Below are 24,712 nucleotides of genomic sequence, written 5' to 3'. Positions count from 1 at the left end.
TGGCAGCTGTGGCACACAAGGGAAGGGAAATGAGACTTGATATACCGCCTTTCTGAGGTTTTTGCAACTACATTCAAAGCGGTTTACATATATTCTGGTACTTATTTTGTACCAGGGGCAATGGAGGGTTAAGTGACTTGCCCAGAGTCACAAGGAGCTGCAGTGGGAATCGAACTCAGTTCCCCAGGATCAAAGTCCACTGCACTAACCACTAGGCTACTCCTCGACTCCAAGGCTGAAAATGTCAATATTCTGTCCACAATGACTCCAATTTCTTTTTTTCCTTGGGTGACTCCTAACAGAACCCAACATTCTTCCATGTTGTTAGGTTTATTCTTCTCTAAGGGTATTGCTCTGCTCTTATCCACATTAAATTTCACCTGTCATTTAGATGACCAGTTTCCTAGTTTTACAACATCCTTCTGCAAATCCTCACAATTCCCCACTGCTTTAACTACTTTGTAAAATTTTGTATCATTCACAAAATTGATCACCTCACTCATCATTCTTATCTCCACATCATTAATGAATAGGTTATACACAAGTCCCGGTACAGACCCATTGAGCACTTTACTACTGAACCTTGTCTTGTGTTTTAACCAGTTGGTAATTCACAATAGGGCATTGTCTCCTATCCCATTACTTTCCTAAGGAGTGTCTCATGAGGAAATTTGCCAAATTCCTTCTGAAAATCCAAATACAGTATGGCCCTTATTTCAAAAGCCCTTTCATATCTAAATAGAGGTATTTGCAAGTGTAGATTAGCTACACATTCAAACAGCAATTACAGAAAGTCACCATTTACAAGTGACATCTACACAATGTTCATATTTCAAATGGGGAATAGATAAAGCATGGTTTAGGTGGTCAAAAATCTAGACATGTATTCCCCATTTTACAATGAGAATACATATCATGGGCAAACATTTTGGGCACCAGCCTTTAAACCTGTCCTGAGGCATGCACAAGGGACAGGTGCTGTTTTGAAGGGACACGTGCAAAGGCTGAGGCCCCCTCACCAAACAACGGTACATTTCCTCATATTCCCCGGCTCTTACTGAGGGTCTCTGGTGGTCTAGTGGGAGCAGGAATGATCCCCCCACTCATTTCTGCTGCACTTTGGCCCAGTTCAAAATGTCATCCATGACCCCTAGTGGTAGCCTCATGCCAATGTTTGTACTCATTCATATCTTCTTCATTACACAACAAGCCAGGCCAAGGACCAGATTGAGAACCCCCACTCTACAGCAACACTCGAACAGTACTGCAGTGAAGATAAAATCTAGAGCAGCATTTCTCAACTGGGGTTCCACAATCACTCCTAAAGGGTTTCATGCAATTTTCAGGTCATGCAGAAAATGTTTCTCCTTGTTCCAATGCGCACAGCTGTCGCCCTCTAGCACCATGTAACTCTCAATACATTTGAACCACCAAGTACTCAAACTTCCACTTCGGTCTCGTAGTATCATGTTTTGTGACAAAACAACACAAGAGTTAGGTGCATTTAAGCCACTGGTACCCAATTCATTAGCCTGAAAACTACTTTGACACGTTACTATGAAAGACAATATAGCAGAAGACAAACACAAACTAAGAGCTGCACAGTGCCAGAAGGCAACAGCTGTACAACTGTGACTGTAGACATCAAAGTAAGTTGAGGACAAGGTAAGAGAGAGAGAGAGAGAGAGAACATTAGAAAATATCTTGACCCACAACACAAGTGATCCCATCAGTTAAAAGAAAGATAGGGAAATGGGGATTAGGCTAGTGGATTTTTCCCTTATTCACACTCCAGTTAGACTCTTCTTATCATCCTAATATTGATCAGCTTCATACGCATGAATTCAAAGCCTTGAAAGTTTTTGTGTGTTCAACTACAACCGACTAACCCACAGAAAAAAATTCAAGGCAAAGATTGAAATTCGGTGATATTTGTTACATGGCAGTTAAATAATATAAAGTATGTTGAAGCAACAGAATTAATAGTCATACCACCCATTAAGCTTTTGTTGAGTCTCTATTCCTTCGCTATGTGTCTCCTTACTGTACTACGGCTACAAACAAATGTCAAGTATTGCAGTGCATTCTTCATTAAAAATGCAAAAAATTAAAATCATGATAAAAATGTGGTTTTGTTGTAGAAATATTATTTCAGTACAAATAAAGTCAGTTAATAAATAAAGTAGTAAGGCAGAGGACATCTTAATTAATAAAACCATTTAAAAATACAAGATCTCAAGACTACCAGGGTTTGTGCCTCAGGTGGTTTGTTTCTGGCTTGCCTGAGCTGAATGTAGACATAAAGACAGTTTATAAGTACTATACTGGCTAAAGCAAATATCTTTATTTTGGTTGAAGACCTCATGATATTCGCTATACAAATGCCTGCAATACTAAAAGCATGACAAATTATTAGGTTTTATGGTTTAGGAATAAAATTACAAATCACCTACCTTTCCATCTACTTTATAACAGTTTTCAGAATTGCACATTTTGATACATTTGCCATCAATTCCTTGAAAGACATACAAAACGTCTCTAACAAGGGAGCTCTCAGTTAATTCTTCAGACCCTAAAATGACAATGGTTGAAATTAGATATTTGAACACATTTTATCATGTTTATTACCATGTTTGGACTTGTGGGAGGAGTCAAGTCAGACATTATTATATCCCAGTGATAATTAATCCAAGACAGTATATAAACCACTTGTCTAACAGACTTTCGCATAACCCTACCTATATCAGATTTTCAACATGTGACACATGTAGGCTCTAATTTATCACCTTCTACTAATCACAATAATAGAAATAGAAAGAATTGTTCGAAGACTTTTTACAAAAGGAGTCAATTAGTTAAAATTCCAATATCAAATCAAAAAAAAATCATGTTTATCTACCTATGCCTGTTGGATATATAAATGCTCACTCTGTCATAAATAAAACTGAAATAATTTGAGACTGGATAGAAGAGTCTCAATTTGGCATAACTTATTGTTGAAACTTGGCTTCAAATGATGGATGATTCAGCAACCCTAGACATTTGCCCACCAGGATATAAAATTCTTCATCTACCCAGAACTAAGAAAAGGAGAGGAGGCATGTAAAAATTATACAAAAATTGCAAACTCCCCAACTAGAAATTGCAATACTCTCTATAAAGATTCTTATCAAGCCAATTCAAATATTATTAGTATATCAGCCCCCTGGAACATGGGAGCAAGTGGAAGCAGTGTTGAATGAATTCACTGCAACTGCTTCTGTCAATAACGATGACATTTTGTTGACTGAAGATGTCAACCTTCACCTTGACAATCCTAATAGTCCATAACACCAAGCAAAGTCTTCAGTTGAGGCAATTCTCAATCTTCAATGCTAATCTTCTCATGTCAAAGGTCACCAACTGGATATATTAGCAACCAAATTTGGAGACTCATTTAATTTCCCCCTGTTCAATCCACAATGGTTACCTATTCCTTGGTCAGATCATAGCTGCCTCACATTTAGATTACATCGAATGGAAACTACATCTAATCTTAAAACAAGAAAAGATTCTCATATCTTTCAAACCAGAGGCAAAATTGACCCTATAAACTTTTGGCCAAATGAGCAATTTAGTCAACTATTTTCCTCTCCTCCATCCATTGACTTTATTCAACAATGGAATGACACCTATAGCACAGTTCTAGACAAGATAGCACCGATCTAAACCAAATCCAGACCTAATCCAAGGTTATCTCCCTGGTACAATGTAGATCTCTTAGAAATGAAAAGAAAATGTAGATGATATGAAAGAATTTGGTCCAAAACTAAAACTAATGATAATTGGATAAATTGGAAATAGTTCCTAAGAGAACACAAACAAATGATTTCCAAAGTTAAACACTCTAAATTCATAGTCAAAACAACAATTAACCCTAGAAAATTATATGCTTTAGTTAATTCATTGCTGAATAATCAACAGGTATCCTCCATAAATGAATCTATCCCTTCAGCGGAACAATTGGCCTATTATTTTGAACAGAAAATAACTAAAATAAAACAAGAATTGAAATACCCCTTCCATTTCATTAGAGCAATTCTTTAATTTACAAAATCAATCACCCTTTTGCTCTCTATGAATAGAATTTGGTCGACATTTCAACCTATCGCATCGGACCAAGTCAATCATTTTCTTCGCAAACACACCAAATCACAATGCTTGCTTGACTCCTGTCCTAATTATCTCTTGAAACAAGCCCTTAAGGTTTTAATTGATCACCTATATTCAAGTCTAATTTTAATGTTATCAGGGTATATTCCCTACTTGCAATGGTAGCATAATCTTACCTCTGATCCTGAAAAATAGTCAAATTAGTATTGTTTCCAACTACACATCAGTGGCCTCAATACCTCTATTAGTCAAAGTTTAGGAGGGGCTAATCACTCATCAGTTAATGGAATATCTTCAGCATCATTCTATTCTACAAAAATATCAATCGGGTTTCAGGTTCTCGTATACTGCTGAAACCGTTCTTACTACATTAGTAGCCTATCTTAGACGAGAATTAAGCTTAGGCAACAAAGTTTTAATTCTTTTGCGGCTAAGAGATGAAGAAGGTCGTGCTGGTTACTGGAGCCAACAGTGGCATTGGTTTGGCTCTGTGTGAGAGACTGCTTACAGAAGATGACCAGATTCATCTGTGTCTGGCCTGCAGAAATATGCAAAGAGCTAAGGCTGCTCGCATCTCACTGTTGTCCTTACACCCTGCTGCTGACATCAAATACCTGCTACAGGTACCGGCAAGTTGACTTCCTGTATTTGAATGCTGGGATAATGCCTAATCCATGCATCAACTTAAATGTATTTCTTTCTGGCCTCTTCTCCAGAAAAGTTATCCATATGTTTACAACAGGAGAGGGACTTCTGACCCAGAAGGACCAAATCACTGATGATGGCCTGCAAGAGGTGTTTGAGACCAATGTTTTTGGACACTTTGTACTGGTAGGGCATCCTAGATATGATATATTTTTATATGGACTTAGCTCTGTCTTCTGCGATGTCGTTTTGGATGGTTAAAAAAAAAAAATATATATATATATATATAAGAAAGAGTGAGCAACCAAAAGGATGGGTTCCACCTTATCTAGGGTGGAACCAGACTGCTGCCATTTATCTTTAAAAATGAGAGAGAGCTTTTAAACTAGATAATGGTGGACGACAGGTGTCTTTCAAAGATACAGAAGTTAGGACATCCTAACTGAGAAGTTGGAAAAAAAAAAAAGGTAAAAACAGACCAGGTGTCTGTAAGTAAAGAGCAGACAGAAATATCCCAAATTACCGTTATCAGCTGATAAGCAGATTGTTAATACAAACAAAAAACATACTTCAAAATGTATGTATACAAATGCTAGAAGCCTAAAGAGTGCAATGAAAGAATTAGAATGAAGAAGTAGATATAATTAGCATCTCTGAGACGTGGTAGAAAGAAGATAACCAATTGCTTTTTTTTTTTTTGTCTATTAGATTATAAGCTCTTTGAGCAGGGACTGTCTTTCTTCTATGTTTGTGCAGCGCTGCGTACGCCTTGCAGCGCTATAGAAATGCTAAATAGTAGTAGTAGTAAAGTTTTAATTCTCCATTTGGACATGTCTAGTGCATTTGATACAGCAGATCATGACATCCTTTTAAACATACTTCACTATTATGGAATCTGTGGAACTGTCGAAATGGTTGTCTGGATTTTTAAAATCCAGGTCTCACCAAGTTAAGTAACTGCGTACTATCTCGTTGCCATAGGTTTCTTGTAGTGGAGTGCCACAGGATTCTCCTCTGTCACCTATTTTGTTTAACATTATGATGATCCCTTTAGGCCATTTGCTAGAATCAAACGGGTATTCAGCATTCATACATACTGCTGATGTTTCAATTTGTGTCCCATTCATCAAAGAATTACATGAGATTGCAAACAAAATCAAAGCAGGTATTGATTTAATGGAATCTTGGGCTCTTAATTTCAAATTGAAACTTAATACTAATAAAATGAAATTTATAGTAACTAGCCCTTATCACCCAATAACCATCTCAAATTTTAAGATTGATAGTGATACTTATTCTTTGGATTCAACAATGAAAATCTTGGAGCTCTTAATTGATCAGTTTCTTTCTTCTGATTGCCAAATTTCCAAAGTAGTCTAAAATGTCTTTAATTCATTGTGGCGCTTAAAAGATTAAGACCATTCTTTCCAAGAACAGTCTTTTGCACGTTAATTCAGACGTTAGTCACAACTAAATTTGACTACTGCAATTCAATTTATGCAGATATTAAGCTGAGGGGCTCTTTTCAAAGCACTTAGACTTATAAAGTTCCATAGGCTACTATATATATATGTAACTTTGTAAGTCTAAGTGCTTTGAAAATATGCCTCTGAGTCTCCTAAGAAAACTACAAACTGCACAAAACATGGCTGCACACCTTATATATAGATCACAAAGTTACGTAAAGCATCTCCTCTTCTTAAGGATCTACATTGTTACCTTTCAATGAAATTCAATTTGAGCTCTGTGTTCTTGTTCATCAGATTCTTTAAGATTTCTTATAATCTTATACAATAGATCTCATTAAGTTATCACTACGAAATGTCACCTCATCATCTAGAGAATCTCATATATTACATTTTCCCAAATTGTAAAAACTTAACCTACAGAACTATCCATAATGCTAATTTTTATTACCAAAGTATCAAACTCTGGAACTCATTACCCAAGAATATCAGACACTCAATTGATTATACATCGTTTAGAAGGAAAAATTAATTCTTACCTGATAATTTTCTTTCCATTAGTCCCAACAGATCAATCCAGAGAATTGTGGGTTGTGTCCCTCTACCAGCAGGTGGAGATAGAGAGAATCTCCGAGGTTTGCTATATGTAGACATGGGCAGCCAAGTAAATCTCAGTATGAACGATACCAAAGCAGTGGAATAGAAACAATAAAAAAACTCTCCTGACAATCAGACCAAATGCCCAACATACTTCCACCACTCGTAAATTTATTTCTTTTTATTATTAATCAAACGAAGGAACATTCAGAACCACGAAACCCGAAAAAAAAAAATAACCAACCGAAACAAAACCGCAGACAGTAAATCAAGGGGGGGGGGGCCTCTGGATTGATCGGTTAGGACTAATGGAAAGTGAGGATACTTACCTGTAGCAGGTATTCTCCGAGGACAGCAGGCTGATTGTTCTCACATTTGGGTCGACGTCCGCATCGGCCCAGGAATCAGCATTTTACAAGCAAAATATTTAAAAAAGTTCTGGAATCTTCTGGTGCACGTGCACCATGCATGCGTGGACTGATTTCCAGCCCGTCGGGTGAGCACGTCTTCTAAGTTTAATCAAAAAGCAAATAAACAAACAAACAACAACAACTCCAAAGGGGAGGTGGGCGGGTTTGTGAGAACAATCAGCCTGATGTCCTCGGAGAATACCTGCTACAGGTAAGTATCTTCACTTTCTCCGAGGACAAGCAGGCTGCTTGTTCTCACATGTGGGGTATCCCTAGCAACCAGGTTCACTCAAAACAATGAACACTGGTCAATTGGGCCTCGCAACGGCGAAGACATAACTGAGATTGACCTGAAACAATAAACTAACTGAGAGTGCAGCCTGGAACAGAACAAAAATGGGTCTAGGGGGGTGGAGTAGAATTCTAAACCCCGAACAGATTCTGCAGCACTGACTGCCCAAACCGACTGTCGCGTCAGGTATCCTGCTGAAGGCAGTAGTGAGATGTGAATGTGTGGACTGATGACCATGTTGCAGCCTTGCAAATCTCTTCAATGCAGGCTGACTAAGTGAGCCACTGACGCAGCCATGGGTCTGACATTATGAGCCATGACATGGCCCTCTCGAGTCAACCCAGCTTGGGCATAAGTGACGGAAATGCAATCTGTTAGCCAACTGGAGATTGTGCATTTTCCGATGGCGACTCCCCTCCTGTTCGGGTCGAAAGAAACAAACAACTGGGCGGACTGCCTGAAGGGTTTTGTCCGCTCCATGTAAAAGGCCAATGCTCTCTTGCAGTCCAAGGTATGCAAACTGTTTTCGCTAGGGCGGGTATGAGGACGGGAAAAGAATGTTGGCAAGACAATTGACTGGTTCAGATGGAACTCCGACACCACCTTCAGAAGGAACTTAGGGTGCGTGCGGAGGACTACTCTGTTGTGATTAAACTTGATATAAGGTGCATGCGCTACCAAGGCCTGAAGCTCACTGACCATATGAGCTGAAGTAACAGACACCAAGAAAACGACCTTCCAGGTCAAGTACTTCAGATGGCACGAATTCAGTAGCTCAAAAGGAGCTTTCAACAGCTGGGTGAGAACGACGTTGAAATCCCATGACACCGGTGGGGGTTTGACCAGGGGCTTTGACAAAAGCAAACCTCTCATGAAGCGAATAACTAAAGGCTGTCCAGAGATAGGCTTACCCTCTACATGGTGATGATAAGCACTAATCACACTAAGGTGAACCCTTACGCAGTTGGTCTTAAGACCAGACTATGACAAGTGTAGAAGGTATTCAAGCAGGGTCTGTGTAAGACAAGGAGATGATCTAGGGCCTTGCTGTCACACCAGACGGCAAACCTTCTCCATTTGAAATAGTAACACCTCTTCGTGGAATCTTTCCTGGAAGCAAGCAAGACTCAAGAGACACCCTCTGAAAGACCCAAGGAGGCAAATTCTAAGCTCTCAACAACCAGGCTGTGAGGGCCAGAGACTGGAGGCTGGTATGCAGAAGCGACCCATCGTTCTGGATGATGAGGGATGGAAAACACTCCAATCTCCACGGTTCCTCAGAGGACAACTGTAGAAAAAGAGGGAACCAAATCTGACGTGGCCAGAAGGCAGCAATCAGAATCATGGTTCCGCAGTCTTGCTTGAGTTTCAACAAAGTCTTCCCTACTAGAGGTATGGGAGAATACGCATACAAGCCTGTCCCCCAATGCAGGAGAAAGGCATCTGATGCTAGTCTGTCATGGGCCTGAAGCCTGAAACAGAACTGAGGGATCTTGTGATTGATCAGAGTGACTAAAAGATCCACCGAGGGGGTGTCCCACGCTCAGAAGATCTTGTGTATGACGCTCGAGTTGAACAACCACTCGTGAGGCTGCATTATCCTGCTCAACCTGTCGGCCAGACTGTTGTTTATGCCTGTCAGATAAGTGGCTTGGAGAAACATGCCGTGACGGAGTGCCCAAAGCCACATCTGAACAGCTTCCTGACGCAGAGGGCGAGACCTGGTGCCCCCCTGCTTGTTGGTGTAATACATGGCAACCTGATTGTCTGAATCAAAATGATTTGGTTGGACAGCCGATCTCTGAAAGACTTTATAACGTTCCAGATCGCTCGCAATTCCAGGAGGTTGATCTGAAGACCTTTTTCCTAAAAGGACCAAGCTCCTTGAGTGTGAAGCCCATCTACATGAGCCCCCCCATCCCAGGCGGAATGCATCCGTCGTCAGAACTTTTTGTGACTGAGGAATTCGGAATGGGCATCCCAAAGTCAAATTGGATTGAATCGTCCACCACTGAAGGGAATTCCAAAAGACGGTGGACAGTTGGATCACATCCTCTAAATCCCCCGCAGCGTGACACCACTGAGAAGCTAGGGTCCATTGAGCTGGTCTCATGTGTAGACGTGCCATGGGAGTTACATGAACTGTGGAGGCCATGTGCCCCAGGACTCTCAACATCTGCCGAGCCGTGATCTGTTGAGATGCTCGCACTATGGACACGAGGTTGTCTGCCCTTGCCTCGGGAAGATAAGCACGAGCTGTCTTTGTGTTCAACAGAGCTCCAATGAATTCAAATTTTTGAACTGGGGTGAGATGGGACTTGGAGTAACTGCTTACGAACCCCAGTAGTTCTTTTTTTTTTTAATCATTTATTTATAATTTTTTTCATTTTACAAGGATCACTTGCAAAACAGTAAAACAGAGATGATTGTACATTTAAAACAATATTAGAAGAAAACAAATCTCAACAAGATAAATGGATTTTATACAATCTTTCTCTTTCTTAGACCACAAAATAAATAGGGAGAGTGAAACAAGACAAGGAGATCAATTTAAACAACAGCAAACAAAGAAAACGTGGTATTAACCCGATTATCCCCAGTTATTATTTATCTAAATCATTATTCCACATTGATCATCTGGTTGTTTTCTTCAAGACCATAACGGTGCATAGTCCATCAATTTCATTGGAAACATACTTATTGTCCAATATTAGTGAAAGTAATATACCCGATTTCATTTTTTTTCCCTTTTAAAACCAGAAATTGTTTAACAATACAAACCCTTGAATCTCCAATCCAATTCCTGCTGATTAAAGTAATCCCAGTTTCACAGGCTTCACTCCTTTTGAATTAATATATTAAGAGGAATCATTTCAGAGGAAAAAAAATCATTAGGAGTCATACCCGGAACTCTGGGAAAACAACAATCTCGATATTAATCATCTGTAACAATATTAATTTTGTTCAAATTTTTCTGGTCTTTTATCATTTTCAAATCTTAACCGTTTCCTACTTCAGTAGAACTTCATTTGCTGTATATTCTCAAAGGATTCGATTAGATTATCCATGTGGCTCATTAACAAGACTATCTGAAGCAAAGTCATTCTCTACCACCGTCAGGTCCTGGAGCACCCTCCAGATGACATTCAATGCAACCTCCACGGGAGCCAAAAACTCCAAGCTGATAACTCTTAAGGGTTTAGGAGTAGCACCGCCGACATGGGTTCAGCTGTAAATGACTTCCGTTTCAGCATACACTCCTGACTCACTCCTCCACTCCTTTGGGCATGGTGGTTAAATGATTTTTGAGCGATGAAGTTGTTTCCAGGTCCAAGAGCATCGACGCTCCTTCGTCGGCGCTAATCAAAGGACTCATCAACCCAGTCATCTATGGGCAGCTCGTCACACAGCGGTCCCACACTTGCTGCACAGGGGACAAAACGCTGGTCATCGGTGGCTGACCCCCCATTGTCCCCTTCCTCTGTTAAGACAACTGCGATGCAGAGAGGAAATTTCAAGTGAACAAAAACTGAACTTCAGAGGACAGCTGGGCCGTTGAGTGTACAAGCTTCAGGTCACCATCTTTCCCCTCTCCCTAATTTGGGACACTCTTTGTCTGGTTTCTCCTCAGAGGCCTGTCTGATATGGGTAACCCTTCAGCATAGCCCTCTGAGTCATTGAAACACGGAAGCCCCTCCACCACTTACAAGGTGGTGTCCCTTCGGAGGGGACCCCAGTAGTTCTAGCACCTGAATAGTCATTCGCATGAACTGTAGAGCACCTGCTTCCGAGGTGCTCTTCACCAGCCAATCGTCGAGATACGGGAACACATGCACTCACAGTCTGCATAGCGATGCTGCGACTACCGCCAAGCACTTTGTGGACACTCTTGGCGCAGACGCCAGACCAAAAGGCAGTACACGGTACTGAAAGTGCTGTGTTCCTCCTGTGAGCTGGAAGTATCGAGATGTGTGTGTAAGCATCCTTTAAGTCCAGAAAGCATAGCCAATCATTCTCTTGAATCATGGGAAGAAGGGTGCCCAGGTAAACCATCCTGAACTTTTCTCAAACTAGAAATTTGTTGAGGGCCCTTAGGTCTAGGATGGGACACATCCCCCCTGTTTTCTTTTGCACAAGGAAGTACCTGGAATAGAATCTCAGCCCTTCTTCCCCTAATGGAATGGGATCGACCACACTAGCCTTTAAAAGGGCAGAGAGTTCATCTGCAAGTACCTGCTTGTGCTGGGAGCTGTAAGAATGAGGTCCCTGTGGGCAATTTGGAGGTTTGGATTCCAGATTGAGAGTGTATCCTAACCGGACTATTTGAAGAACCCACCGGTCGGAGGTTATAAGAGGCCACCTTTGGTGAAAAAATATCAACCTCCCTCCAACTGGCAAGTCGTCCGGTACAGACACTTTTATTGAGGCTATGCTTAACTGGAGCCAGTCAAAAGCCCGTCCTTTGCTTTTGCTGGGAAGCAGTATGGGCCTTAGACGCACGCTGTTGAAGAGAACGAGAACGAGTACGCTGTGGTTGAGCCTGGGCAGGCTGCCGAAAAGCAGGAGTGTATCTACAAACAGAATAGGAATAGGGAACACTCCTCTTCCCACAAAAAATACCTCCTAGATAAGGAGCCAGTAGCAGAAGGCACCCGGTGGGAGAGAGAATCCACAGCATCATTATGCTTCTTGATCTGATCAACAAGATCCTCTACTTTTTCACCAAAAAGGTTGTCCCTCCGGCAAGGAACATCCGCCATCCGCTGTGAACAGAATGATCCAGGTCAGAGACACGCAGCCATGAGAGTCTGCACATCAATATACCCTGAGCAGCAATTCTGGATTCTACAGGCCAGGAACTTTCGACACGCCTTCTGCTGCCTGTCCACTTGGCGAAAAGGCTCGGCCAGCTCCATAGGGAGTGCATCAACCCAAACTGGACAGTTGACGTATCAAGTCCCGCAAGTGTACGCTTGTGAAGAGCTGGTATGACTGGATCTTGGCAGCAAGCATAGCGGCCTGATATGTCTTCCTCCCAAAAGAATAAAGAGTCCTAGCTTATCTGCCTGGGGCACTGAAGAATAGTCTCTAGTAATCCTGGCTCTCTTGAGGACGGAGTCCACCACCATGGAATTGTGGGGTAACTGAGACCTCATCAACCCAGGTTCAACGTGGATACAATACTGGGATTCAGCTTTTTTCGGGACCACGGGGAGAGACAGAGGGACTGACCAGTTTCGCATAAGGACTTCCTTCAGTACCTTATGCAGAGGAACTGTCACAGCTACTTTAGGTGGAGAACAATAATCCAAGACCTCGAGCATCTCAGTCCTGGGCTCATCCTCAACCTCCCAAAGGACGCATCAGAAGAAAAGCACCTGGGTTCCTCACCTGACTCCCATGAACGCTCCTGCTCAGTGTCGGATAAAACCTGAGTTAAGGTACTTTGACACTGGACCTGCCTTGATGCCGAGGAACGATGTCCTCTATGGCGATGTTGAGAGGTTGATGCCCTGTCCGACTGCGGCGAAGCTCCCTCTACCGATGTCGAAGGGGAATCGACCTGGGTGGCAGCCAAAGTCGATGCTGCAGGCGGCATCGCAGTCGGGGACCTCACCACAGGTAAAGGGCCAGACACCGCTGCAGCAGATGGTACAGAAGGTGCAAGCACCCCCGACAACGAAGCTGACTGACGCAGCAGTCCCTCCAGACGTTCTGGAAACAAAGCCCGGACGCGCTCGTCGAGAGCCGCCATCGGAGAAGACTGCGGGGTCGGTGGGATAAGCAGTGTCAGAACCCGTGGAGGCTCGGGAACAGGCATCGGGCTGCTGGGAGACCGAAACATCGGCACCTCCTGTATCGATGGGGAGCGATCCTCTCGGCGCCCACGCTTCTCAGGTGCCAATTCTCTCGACGTCCCAGAGCTCCTGGTACCATGTGTCGAAGGAAAATGATGACGGTGCATCTTAGCTTTCGCTCAACGCTCGTCATCAAGACTCCTCAGTACCGAGGAGGACGTGGAATCCTCATGCCTCTTCGGGACCAGGTCAGACAAAGGCCGGTCCCGGGGGGCCTGCATAACAGGAGACCTCGAAGCAGGTGGAGATCCACTCGACACCTCACTGTTCCCAGCACAAGTTGGTCTCAAAGCAGCTATTACCTCTCTCCCCGACGTCGATGCTCCCTTCAATGTCAACGCCAACGACGCCAACCTCGGTACCGATGTCAAATTCGATGTGGAAGGACCGGACTGAGCCCCAAAAAGTTTTTCTCACTGGGCCTCTCGAGATGCTTGGGTCCGTTTCTTCATACGAAGGCACAGACTACAAGCGACTGGGCTATGGTCGGGTCCAAGGCACTGGATACACCAAGCGTAGGTATTGGTACCTGAGATCGTACGGTTGCACCGAGTACAACGCTTGAAGCCGCTGGGTGTCTTCAATGACATGGAAGGAAAAACGGCTTCGGCAAAATCAAAAGACGCGATTGTGCCTAAAAAAAGAAAAAGCCACAAAGAGAAAAGGGGAGAACCCGACCACGCACCCATAAGGCCAACCGTGACGAAAAAGAAAGAAAACTTAAAATAGGTGAAAAAAAACTAAGGGAAACTAAGGGAACCTTATTTTTTTTTAATCTTATAAGAAAAAAATAAGAAAAGAAAAAGAAGCGAATGAACTCGCAAAGAGTGAAGACTCTTCCTGGGCCTGAAGAGGAGCAGAAACGAACGCGGCCACACCTCAACGCGAAATAAGAAAAAATGAAGGGGCATGCTCACGCGGCGGACGGGAAATTAGTCTGCGCATGAACGGTGCATGCTTCACGCGCGCCAGAACTCTGGCAAAACTTTTAATTTTTTTTTTTGCTTGCAAAATGCCGATTCCTGGGCCGACGCAGACATCGACCCACATGTGAGAACAAGCAGCCTGCTTGTCCTCGGAGAATGTCATAATCTCTATATATATAAAATGCACCTCCAACGTTCTAATGAACCCTCAGCCGGAAACTTGAGGTGGCATAGATATCCGGTTTAGTGTCTGCCCCGCCCTCGCGTCACAACGTGATGACGTCGAGGGCGGAGCATTGACACTGAACGAATGGCATTGCCTCGCCAACCCAAGAGCAGCCGAGGTTCGTGCAAGAAATGCGGGCACAGCATCGCCAAGGACTCGCTGCGACTGCCCATCATGGTGCAGGTAGGCGTGTGCGCTGCAGCACATGGGGGCGGGGAGCAGGGCTCGCATACCGGCGAACGCGCTGATCGCTCAAAACCTTGCTAGCGCCAGTTTCATTGCTTTCTGAAATGGGCCTTTTTTACTAGTAAATAAATAGAAGTGGGAAGTACTATCAACTACTATCTCTATTTCCAGCCTTTCAGGTATATGACTTTGCAGAGGCCTCATCCAACAAATATTTATTTATTTATTTGTTACATTTGTATCCCACATTTTCCCACCTATTTGTAGGCTCGATGAGGCTTACATAGTACCGGAGAGGCCTTTGCAGGCTCTGGTGTGAACAAATACAGGGTGATGTTGTGGTAAGATCAAGTTCATGTGGCACAGCCACATTAGGGAATCGAAGAACAGAAGAGTTGTGTTATGTCCATTACGTGCTTTAGTTTGGTTGTGTTGCAAAGATTAGGCATTTAAGTTGGATTGGTAGGGTATGCCTTTTTTTAAACAGGTTGGTTTTTAGTGATTTCTGGAAGTTTAGGTGGTTGTACGTTGTTTTCAAGGCTTTTGGTAATGCGTTCCACAGTTGTGTGCTTATGTAGGAAAAACTAGATGCGTAGGTTGTTTTGTATTTAAGTCCTTTGCAGCTTGGGTAGTGCACATTTAGATAAGATTCGCATGTATTTCTAATTGGTAAGTCGATCAAGTCTTTCATGTAACTCGGGGCTTCTCTGTAGATGATTTTGTGAACCAGGGTGCAGATTTTGAAGGCGATGTATTCTTTGATTGGGAGCCAGTGTAGTTTTTCGCGGAGGGGTTCTGCGCTTTCAAATCGCGTTTTACCAAATATAAGCCTAGCTGCCGTGTTTTGAGCGATCTGAAGTTTCTTTAAGGTTTGCTCTTTACATCCCGCATAAATTCCATTGCAGTAATCTAAGTGGCTTAGTATCATTGATTGTATCAGGTTGCGAAATGTTTCCCTCGGGAAGAATTGCTTCACGCGTTTGAGTTCCACATTGAGTGGAACATTTTCTTTGTTGTGGATGCCACTTGGCTCTCTAGTGTTAAGTTACAGTCCACTGTAACGCCGAGGATTTTCAAGCTGTCTGAGATAGGAAGGGTGTGATCTGGGGTGTTGTTACTTCTGGGGATGTCCGTGCTGTGTTGGGATGAGAGGATGAGACAATGAGTTTTTTCTTTTTTGAGATTTAGTTGAAATGCATTTGCCCATTAGGTAGCTGGGACAGGTATCTACTTTACAGTGAGTGTTGGAAAACCTATTACTCGCCTGGGTAACTGTTTTGACGGTAAGGAGGGCGAAGTTTAACCAGGTCCGATCTGCCGGGTATTCTCTAATGGTTGGGTCCAATTAATTAAGGAAGTTTTCAAAGTCGGTGTTGTTCTGAGGTAGCGTGTTGCATAGGTTTACAATTTTTTCATTGAAGTACTTTGCAAGTTTATCTGCAGATAGGATGTCTGTATTCGTGGTAGTGACCAAGTTGGTGTCTAGGAGTTTGTTCACGAGTTGGTATAATTTCTTCATGTCTTTGTAATCTGTCCCTATTTTGGTTTTATAGTATGATCTTTTGGACTGTCTTATTGCGTATTTGTATTTTCTTTGTATTTGTTTCCATGTGTTGAGGGTATGTTCATCTTTTGTTTTATTCCATGCTTGTTCGAGTTTCCTGGTTTGTGTTTTTAACTTTTTCAGTTCATCATTGAACCATGGTGTCGAGTTATGCTTGCGTAGGGTTCTTGTTCGTAAGGGCGCAATTTCATCTAGTATGCTTTTGCATCTTTTATCCCATTCTATGAGGTAGTATATGTTTGTGTTGCCCATTTGTTATTGTATATTAGTTGCCAGAATGATTTCATGTCTACTTGACCTCTTGTGCTGTAGGATGTGTGTTCTAGTATTCGTTGTATACTCTTCTTCCACCAATGTAGGGATAAGTTTAGTTTGTAGTGGTCGGTCCAGGGTGTCTCTGTCCATTTCGTATTTGTTATTGTTAGGTTCTGGTCTGTTGAAAGTTTGTGTGAGATGAGATCAAGTGTGTGCCCTTTGACGTGGGTTGCTTGCATTTGTGGCCATTTGAGATCACATAAACGGAGAAATTCCTTACTTTCTTGTGTGTTGATTGAGTTTGGGTCTTCTAATTGAAGGTTGATGTTTCCTAGTACTAATGTATTGGAGTTGGTTACACAAGTGTTTGAGATGAAGTCCATGAAGTTGGTTTGGCCTTCGTTCCAATTACCTGGAGATATGTAAAACAAGACACAATTCAAATGATCGCGTAGGGTTTTGTTGTGGATTCTGATTGAGGCAATTTCAAGTTGAGGTGTTATGGACTCAGCAGTGGTTTTGGTGATAAAGTGGGATCGATAGATTAGTGCTATGCCTCCGCCTCTCTTTTCTTTTCTGGTCCAGTGTGTGATTTTGTATCCTGGAGGACACAGGTCTAGAATTATAGGGTCCTTTTGGTCATGGATCCAAGTTTCAGTGAGGAAGAGTAGGTCAAGGTTTTCTGACATGATCCAGTCTGTTAGTATTGCTGTTTTATTTACAGCGGATCTGGCGTTGACATAGCCCACTTGGATTGTTTGGAATGGGTCTTCTGTGTTTGGTGTTAAGTGGACTTTTGTTAGTTGTCGTTTCTTTGTTGAGGTGAGTTTGTTTGGGCCCTTCTTTCCCTTCTGTTGTGGTTGTTTGCATGTAAGTGTTCTTCCTTTGTTTAGGTTGTCAGTTTGCTGAGGTGTGATGTATTTGATCAATCCATGATGATTGTGTAGTATGGGTATGATGTTTTCTGCAAGTGGGGTGGTTACTGTTAAGTGGATCAGTGTTAAGGAGTAGATTATTAGTAGTTTGAGGGTATTTAACACTAAAGGAGCAATAAAATAGCAGTTTTCTCAGCTTCCCATAGTTCTGAATTCCCATGGAACAGTGCAGATGATAACAAGAAATGCTGTGTAGCCAGAGGCAGACATATGGATAAAGTACACTGATAATGTTAATTAGTTTTCGTCCCATGCTGAAATTATGGAAATGGAAGATAAGTAATGCCCATTTAGAAAGCAATAGCCTGTCAAAGGTAAGAGATGCCATATTACTGCACAAGATTCCTCTATTTTCTTAATCAACTATTATCTATACGGCAATTAAGAGTAGTTAGCAATACTGCCGATTCCTCAAGAAGTAGTACTACATCGAAGTGAACCATTATCAAAACTTGGAAACTACAGAAAACTTTTAACCCTTGTGGTTTCATAAATTTTTACAAAAGCAGACAACAGAATAATTTCCAATATATACAGGAATATTTAAAACATAATTTAATGTAAAGAGCTCTGTATTTTATCAGATTTCCAACTGATTTAGCTCAAAGTACACTACATCACCAAGAAGAAAGGCATACAGTAAAACTTGTGTACTGAATAAAGGGGATCAAATATTCTGCCTCTACTGCAAATATCCTCTTAAAAGATCCATACTATTGTATCTGCAAAAATTAGTCTACACACGAAAATAGGGAAACCAAAAAATAAAAAAATCACCACAATTAAGTCCTAAGCAAAAGTCCAATAATAAACAGAAAGCTATAGGATACAAAGAGGCATATTTTCAAAGCACTTTAGGAGGCTAAGTTCCATAGGTTTCTATGGAACTTTGGGAGACTAAGTGCTTTGAAAATGAGCCTGAAAGGATCTTAATTTTCAATACATTATCAACTAAATGGAGCAATAAAAAGCATGAAAACTGATTTAATGAGCCATTCACGGTTTCAATGTACCAGTCATGTGTACTTACAAGTGCAAGGCTTAATCTCTGGAGCCTGCTCCATTTGTTTGGAATTACTGTATGTTGAGAATTAATCCTTTGTGTCCTATAGCTATCTATTTATTATTCAAAAATTAGACCTAACACAAAATTGTGTCCTTACTGAAAACGTGCCTTTATGGGAACACTATCACTCCCAAATAAGAAGGAAATTTCATACTCTCAGAATATGTTCAAAAATTTGGTGGTACATTTTACCTGCAGACGTTACATCATTTCTCAGAGTAAAAGCATATATGTAACTTTGTTTTGTAAATTGCCCAAAGAGAAAAAAAAAGTATCCACAAACATCCGTACCTCCTTTTTCTGTGGGTACTTCCACAGCTAAACACATTTACTTTTAACATAGAACAAACACTGCTTTAGTCACTACCCCAACAAATTCCCCACCACCACCATGGATGCCTCTTAACGCACCCATACACTTTTAGCTACATGTTTTCAGATAGCAGATTGTGGAGGTAAAATGCTTTCTACCTGCAGAAACTGCTTTGGAATTTATAGTTCTAAATGCAAACTAAAATATTTCATTGCATGTAAATATGCATTACACAAAATGAGCTGCTTAAAGTGAAGTGACACTCAAAATATCTTCCTTAACACCTAAAATGCTAAATATAACACAATGAGATTCCAACTACAGCTACGAACAGTGGGCAAGCCCTATCCTATAGTAATCAAAATTAGGCAAGTTCTATTATATCATTATTAGCAACATAAAATAGATGTTTTCTTAGAAACAGGCTTAGCATCAAGACATCTTTTCCTCACCACTAGTATCCCCGTCTCGTCTTGTCCGTGACGCATTACGTGAGTATGTGTTCAGAAAAACTTTTGAGGTAGATGTTTGTAAGGCAGTCTGGCCAGTATTCAAAGTCCATGCAAGCCGTGACCCCAACTGCTGCCGAAGAGTGTCTCCCATTGCAGGGTTTTGACAAGATTGTCTAAAACAAGAGGAAAATAAATACCTTTATAGTGATTAAAAGAAAGCAATCCATTTAACTATACCATATCATTTGAAAGGCCACAGGGTCCTTACTCAAATCAAGAAAATGCACCCAGAAAAATAAAGACTGCTTTACAGAATGTTAATATACATGCCTGCAGCCCACGTAGACCCCCCGAAATACAGTATAGACAGAACAGTATGGAGTAATTTTTATAACCATGCCACAGGCTGGAAATATTTTATAGCCACCTACTTACTTATTTTTATAAAATACTAGCAAATGTGGCAGACAATGTGACTTGAATGTGGGCATTATCACTTACATCTGCTTGACAGCTGGTGCAAATGAAGGTATGTATTTTAAGCATGTATGTGCATAAATGAAGGTATTTCATTATCTATATGTGGATGTGCTCCGCTCATGCTCTCCACCTATGCACACCCACCAGCACAATATGCACCATGTTGTGGTACATACTTTTAGACCACTCAATATTTTACAAGAGATCACTCACATACATATATGGCCACAAACCTGAGGGAATGACTTATTGCTTATATTCTGCCTAACACCAAGACAGATCTCAATCTACATATTGTCGCGCCCCTCACCTGCAGCGCACTCCCCACGGCCAAGCCGCTCCCCGGTTCCGCCTTCGTAGCGAGGAGCGTCAGTCAGGCTGGCTGGGTCGGCGCTCCACGGTCCCGCTCCTCTTCCTGCCTGCTTCGCCATCCATCGGGGCAGCACCGGCACGATGCTCTTGCCCCCCCGTTGCTGCTGGGAACACCGGCCATGTTGGGCAACGCCGGTGTCCCAGGAAGTGCACTTCTCTTCCGGGCGCCGGGCCCAGGAACTCTGACCACGCGCCCAACACCGAATTGGCCACTCAGGCCTGGACTCCGCCTCTTCCTCCTACGGGCCAGTCATTGTTCTCCCAGCCAGCTGACTCCTATCTCCTTGCCTCCCGACAACTGATGCTTGTTCCTCCAGTTGTGACTGTGCAGACTCAAGTCACCCGCAAAGCTCAACTGGGGGCCAGATGACCAACTGGAACAGGAGCTAATCACTCAGAACCAGAGGATGAAAAGTGTGTCCATCCACCTGCAGCAGATCTACTATAATAAAACTCACCCTCAACGTTCTGAAGACAACGTTCTGAAGTCACTCAGTCACTCCCTGAAGGGTTCATGGATTCATGGTGGTGAAGCCACAACACTGACCATGTCTCTCTGCCCCGCCCTCGCATGATGGACCAATCAGAAAAAACACCCTCAACATTCTGAAACACAAAGGACCATCACAACACCGCTCCCAGGCAACACTAGGCAACGTAAGACGGACCAATCAGAGGAAATTATGTGACAATAAGGGAGCAGCATTCCCCAGCAGAAAGGCTCATTATCTGTGCAGCACGGAGAGCACAGAACCACCGCTGGAACGAGAGAAGAATATTCCTGCTGTGGGTATGTGCAAAAATAGACCGGGGGGGGGGGGGGGGGGGGGGAGAAATTTTTAAATGCCTAATGCCAGTATTGAAGAGTGCCAGAGGGCCCATAGCAAAGACTATATTTGGGATCGCTTAACATGGAGTCAGAGGAGCCGGAAAACAACATGCCCGTCACCATCTGGGACGTGGGCGAACAGGACAAGCTGCGGCCCAGCTGGAAGGATTACCCGCAACCCAGCCAGCAGCAAATAGCGACCAAGGAAGGGGGAGGAGTAGGAAAACACGCGGAGCGTGTTTCCCTACTCCTTCCCTGCCTAGGAATCGCTGGAGACTGGCTGCCAAACTAACAAAACAACTGCACATCGACGCACCACCTCCATCATTCAAAAGGCATCCACTCTTTCTTCAACAGAAATGCAAACTAATAATACAAAACAAAGAATACCCGTTTTCAAACGCAGCTACAGGTAACTCCCCACCCCCTTCCTCTTCCCCTTTTGCCAAAGCGGCCGTGCCCAACCATCCCCAGCCTCAGGCAAGCCGTCTCCCACCTCAGGGATTCCCCGAGCACCCGGAAAAAGACGGCGCAGCTTCCCGCAGCGCATGTTCCAGCATTCCCCTGCAGCCGGCCTGAAATGGACCGAACATACCGGATCACCACCCAATGGCCCGAGACCGTGCTCCTCTCCCTTCCGCCAACTTAAAACAACCATCCCCGTCCTCAGGCAAGCCGTCTCCCACCTCCAGGATGCCCAGAACCCCAGCCCAACGGAAAAAGACAGCGCTGCTTCCCACAGCACATTTCTCTTCCAGTGTTCCCCCTACAGCAGCCCTGAAACGGCCAAAAAATACCGACAGACCGAGAACGTGCTCCTCTACCTTCCGTCCATCTAAAAAAACACTGCTGCCTCAGCACAACACAAAAAAAAAAACTGGAAAAAACAATCCACCACTCAGCAAAGGCTGACCCCCCTACAACCACATTTACATTTCACCAACAGAAAGACCCCCCCTCCACAAACCTCCTTGACAGACAAAACCACACACACAAAATACAACACACACCCTCAATGCCACACACCAATCCATCCCACTTTGCCAGCATAGCACAGCACATCCCCCAACCCCCCAAGCAAAAAATCAAAACAAAAAAAAAAAAAGACACACATCAACAACCTGCACACACACCCCACCCTCACACACACAAAATAACTCTGTGACACATACACACACACGCATGCAAAAAAAACCCACATGCTAGCGCCCGTTTCATTGGTTTCGGAAACGGGCCTTTTTTACTAGTAGAAAATATGGAGGAGCTGGACTTAATGCCATGTCTCAGCTCAGTTTTCAGTTCTCTATCTCCATCTGATGGTTGATGGACACAACTATTTCACAGGTTGTGGAATAGTGGGAAGCTATGTAATGGAAACAGAACTTTAAACCAGCTTTAGCTTTTATATCAAATGCCACTATGTGAGGATCATTGTTGTGTAGGTGGAAACCCACTCAGACATTAGACAAAATGTGAGTACAGAACCAGCATTACTGCTTGTCTGATCAGAGCATTTTGAAGAACATCCACAATATCTATTTCTTATCAATTCTGTAGATCAGATATTCCAATCTATATCTGGCAGGTTGAAATCCATCAACAGCACCTTCCCTTTCATTTCCAAATGTTAGATATCTATGGCCAGATTTCTATCTAGTATCTATTTGAGTTGGAGTTCAGTAGATGACACCCTGTGGATGAAAGTGCCATCTTCTTTTTCCAAAATATCCCATTATTGTTTCTCTTTTCCTTAAGCCTCCTATATTTGAGTCACTTTAAATCTGATTTTGCAAGCAGTAATTAAACTTTTCTGCCACGGGAATCCGGATTTAGCTCACACCTGTCTCAATATTTCAAGGCAAGTTACATTCAGTTATAGTAGGTGCTTTCCTGTCCCCAGAGTGCTTACAATTTAAATGTATCTGTGGCAAAGAAGAGATAAATGAGTTCATCAACATTATAAGGAGCAGCAATGGGATTTGAACCCTACTACTCTAAGCACTGGACTCCACCTCCATTCCAGCTCACAGCTGGGAAAGAGATTTTCTTTTTCCCCAAAGGAAACAAGAAATATCCAGATGATTAGACAAAGCCTTACCCCGAACACACCCTCGAAAACAAGAGAAAGCCACAATCTGAACTTTGAGAGAAGCTAAAGCCAATCCTTTATCAAAACCCTGCTGCAAGAAATCCAAGACCTGAATCACGGAAGAATAAAACCGAGAAACGTAGCGATCTGAACACCAAGCCTCGAAAACCCTCCAAGTTCCAATATAATTAAGCAAAGTAGAACTCCGACAGCCTGAGCGGAGGACCGGCAAGAAGGCGCATGAGATCGGCATACCATGGCCTGCGAATTCAATCCATAGCTATCAGAATTACCAGACCTTTGTGCATCTTGATTCTTTGAATTAGATGACCCAGAAGAACATCCATTCCGCTCGCCTTGGGATCCTTCCTGCAACTTAAGTAAAGAGGTACCTTTACGTTTAGATTTGAGGAAAAGAGATCCATGACTGGAGGTCCCCAACAATCCACAACCTTTTGAAACGCCTCCGCCCCTAAAGCCCATTCTCCCGGGTCTAGAGTGTGCCGGCTGAGAAAATCCGCTTGAACATTTGGTGTCCCGGCTACATGGGATGCCAAAATGGCAACCAGATGACTCTCCGCTTAACTCATGAGCTGGGCTGCTCCCGCTCCAGGAAACGAATCTTCGTGCCCTTCTGACGATTGGCATATGCCACCGCTGTGGCACTGTCCAACAGAATGAGCACTGAGCATCCTATGATGAGAAGGCGAAAGGCTGCCAATGCCAACCGAATCACCCTGGTCTCCAAGAGGTTGATCGAGGAGGAGGCCTCCTGGCAGGACCAGAGACCCTGAGCATAATGACCCAGACAGTGGGCTCCCCAACCTTTGAGACTGGCATCCGTCGTAACCACTGTCCACTGCGGCGGATCCAGAGGCATGCCCCTGGACAGATTGGAACGCTGTAGCCACCAACGAAGGCTGCTGCATTCTCAAGTTCTCAGAGGCAACTTGACTAGAAGGGAATTCTTCTGCAGAGACCATCTGGAGAGGAGAGACATTTGCAGCAGCTTCATGTGGGATCTGGCCCACGGGAGTGCCTCTATTGTTGCTGCCATACAGCCCAATACCTGCAGATAATCCCTGGCACAGGGAACCGGTCTGCGAAGGAACACCTGAATCTGAGACTGCAACTTGCGGATCCTGTTCTGAGGGAGAAACACCCGACCCTGAGCCATGTCAAACGAAACTCCCAGGTAGTCGAGGGACTGAGACGGTACCAGGCGGCTCTTGACAACCCACAACCCAAGGATTGAAGAAACCAAAACTTGATGGACCATTGGTCTTTTCCCAGTATGGCGGTGCTTATGTTCTAAAACTACTCGATCCGTAGGCTGGAGGCTCTCCTGATAAGACTTCGCTCTGAGGAGCCAATCGTCCAGGTAGGGATGCACCAAAACACCTTCCTTCCCTCCCAAACCCACTTCTCCTCTCCCTCCACTCTCTATCTCAGTTGATAACACCCTCATCGTCCCCGTCTCTTCTGCCCGCAACCTCGGAGTAATCTTCGACTCCTCCCTCTCCTTCTCTGCGCATATCCAGCAGATAGGCAAGACTTGTCGCTTCTTCCTCTATAACATTAGCAAAATTCGCCCTTTCC

General features: G+C 43.2%; 1 protein-coding gene and 1 pseudogene across 1 annotated transcript in view; one reads left to right on the top strand and one right to left on the bottom strand.

Moving 5' to 3' along the window:
• Positions 1–24,712, bottom strand: part of TUBGCP3 (tubulin gamma complex associated protein 3) — a gene marked incomplete in the record, with an annotated part of 536,537 nt that overhangs the window by 388,799 nt on the left and 123,026 nt on the right. The window contains 2 exon segments of the mRNA XM_030201534.1: positions 2,454–2,572; positions 19,344–19,516. Of these exon segments, the coding sequence (XP_030057394.1) occupies positions 2,454–2,572; positions 19,344–19,516 (292 nt within the window).
• Positions 4,590–5,058, top strand: LOC115468171 (annotated as a pseudogene).

Source organism: Microcaecilia unicolor, chromosome 4 (assembly GCF_901765095.1).
Source record: "Microcaecilia unicolor chromosome 4, aMicUni1.1, whole genome shotgun sequence".
Lineage (NCBI taxonomy): Eukaryota > Metazoa > Chordata > Amphibia > Gymnophiona > Siphonopidae > Microcaecilia > Microcaecilia unicolor.
This window is presented reverse-complemented; position numbering and strand designations above follow the sequence as displayed.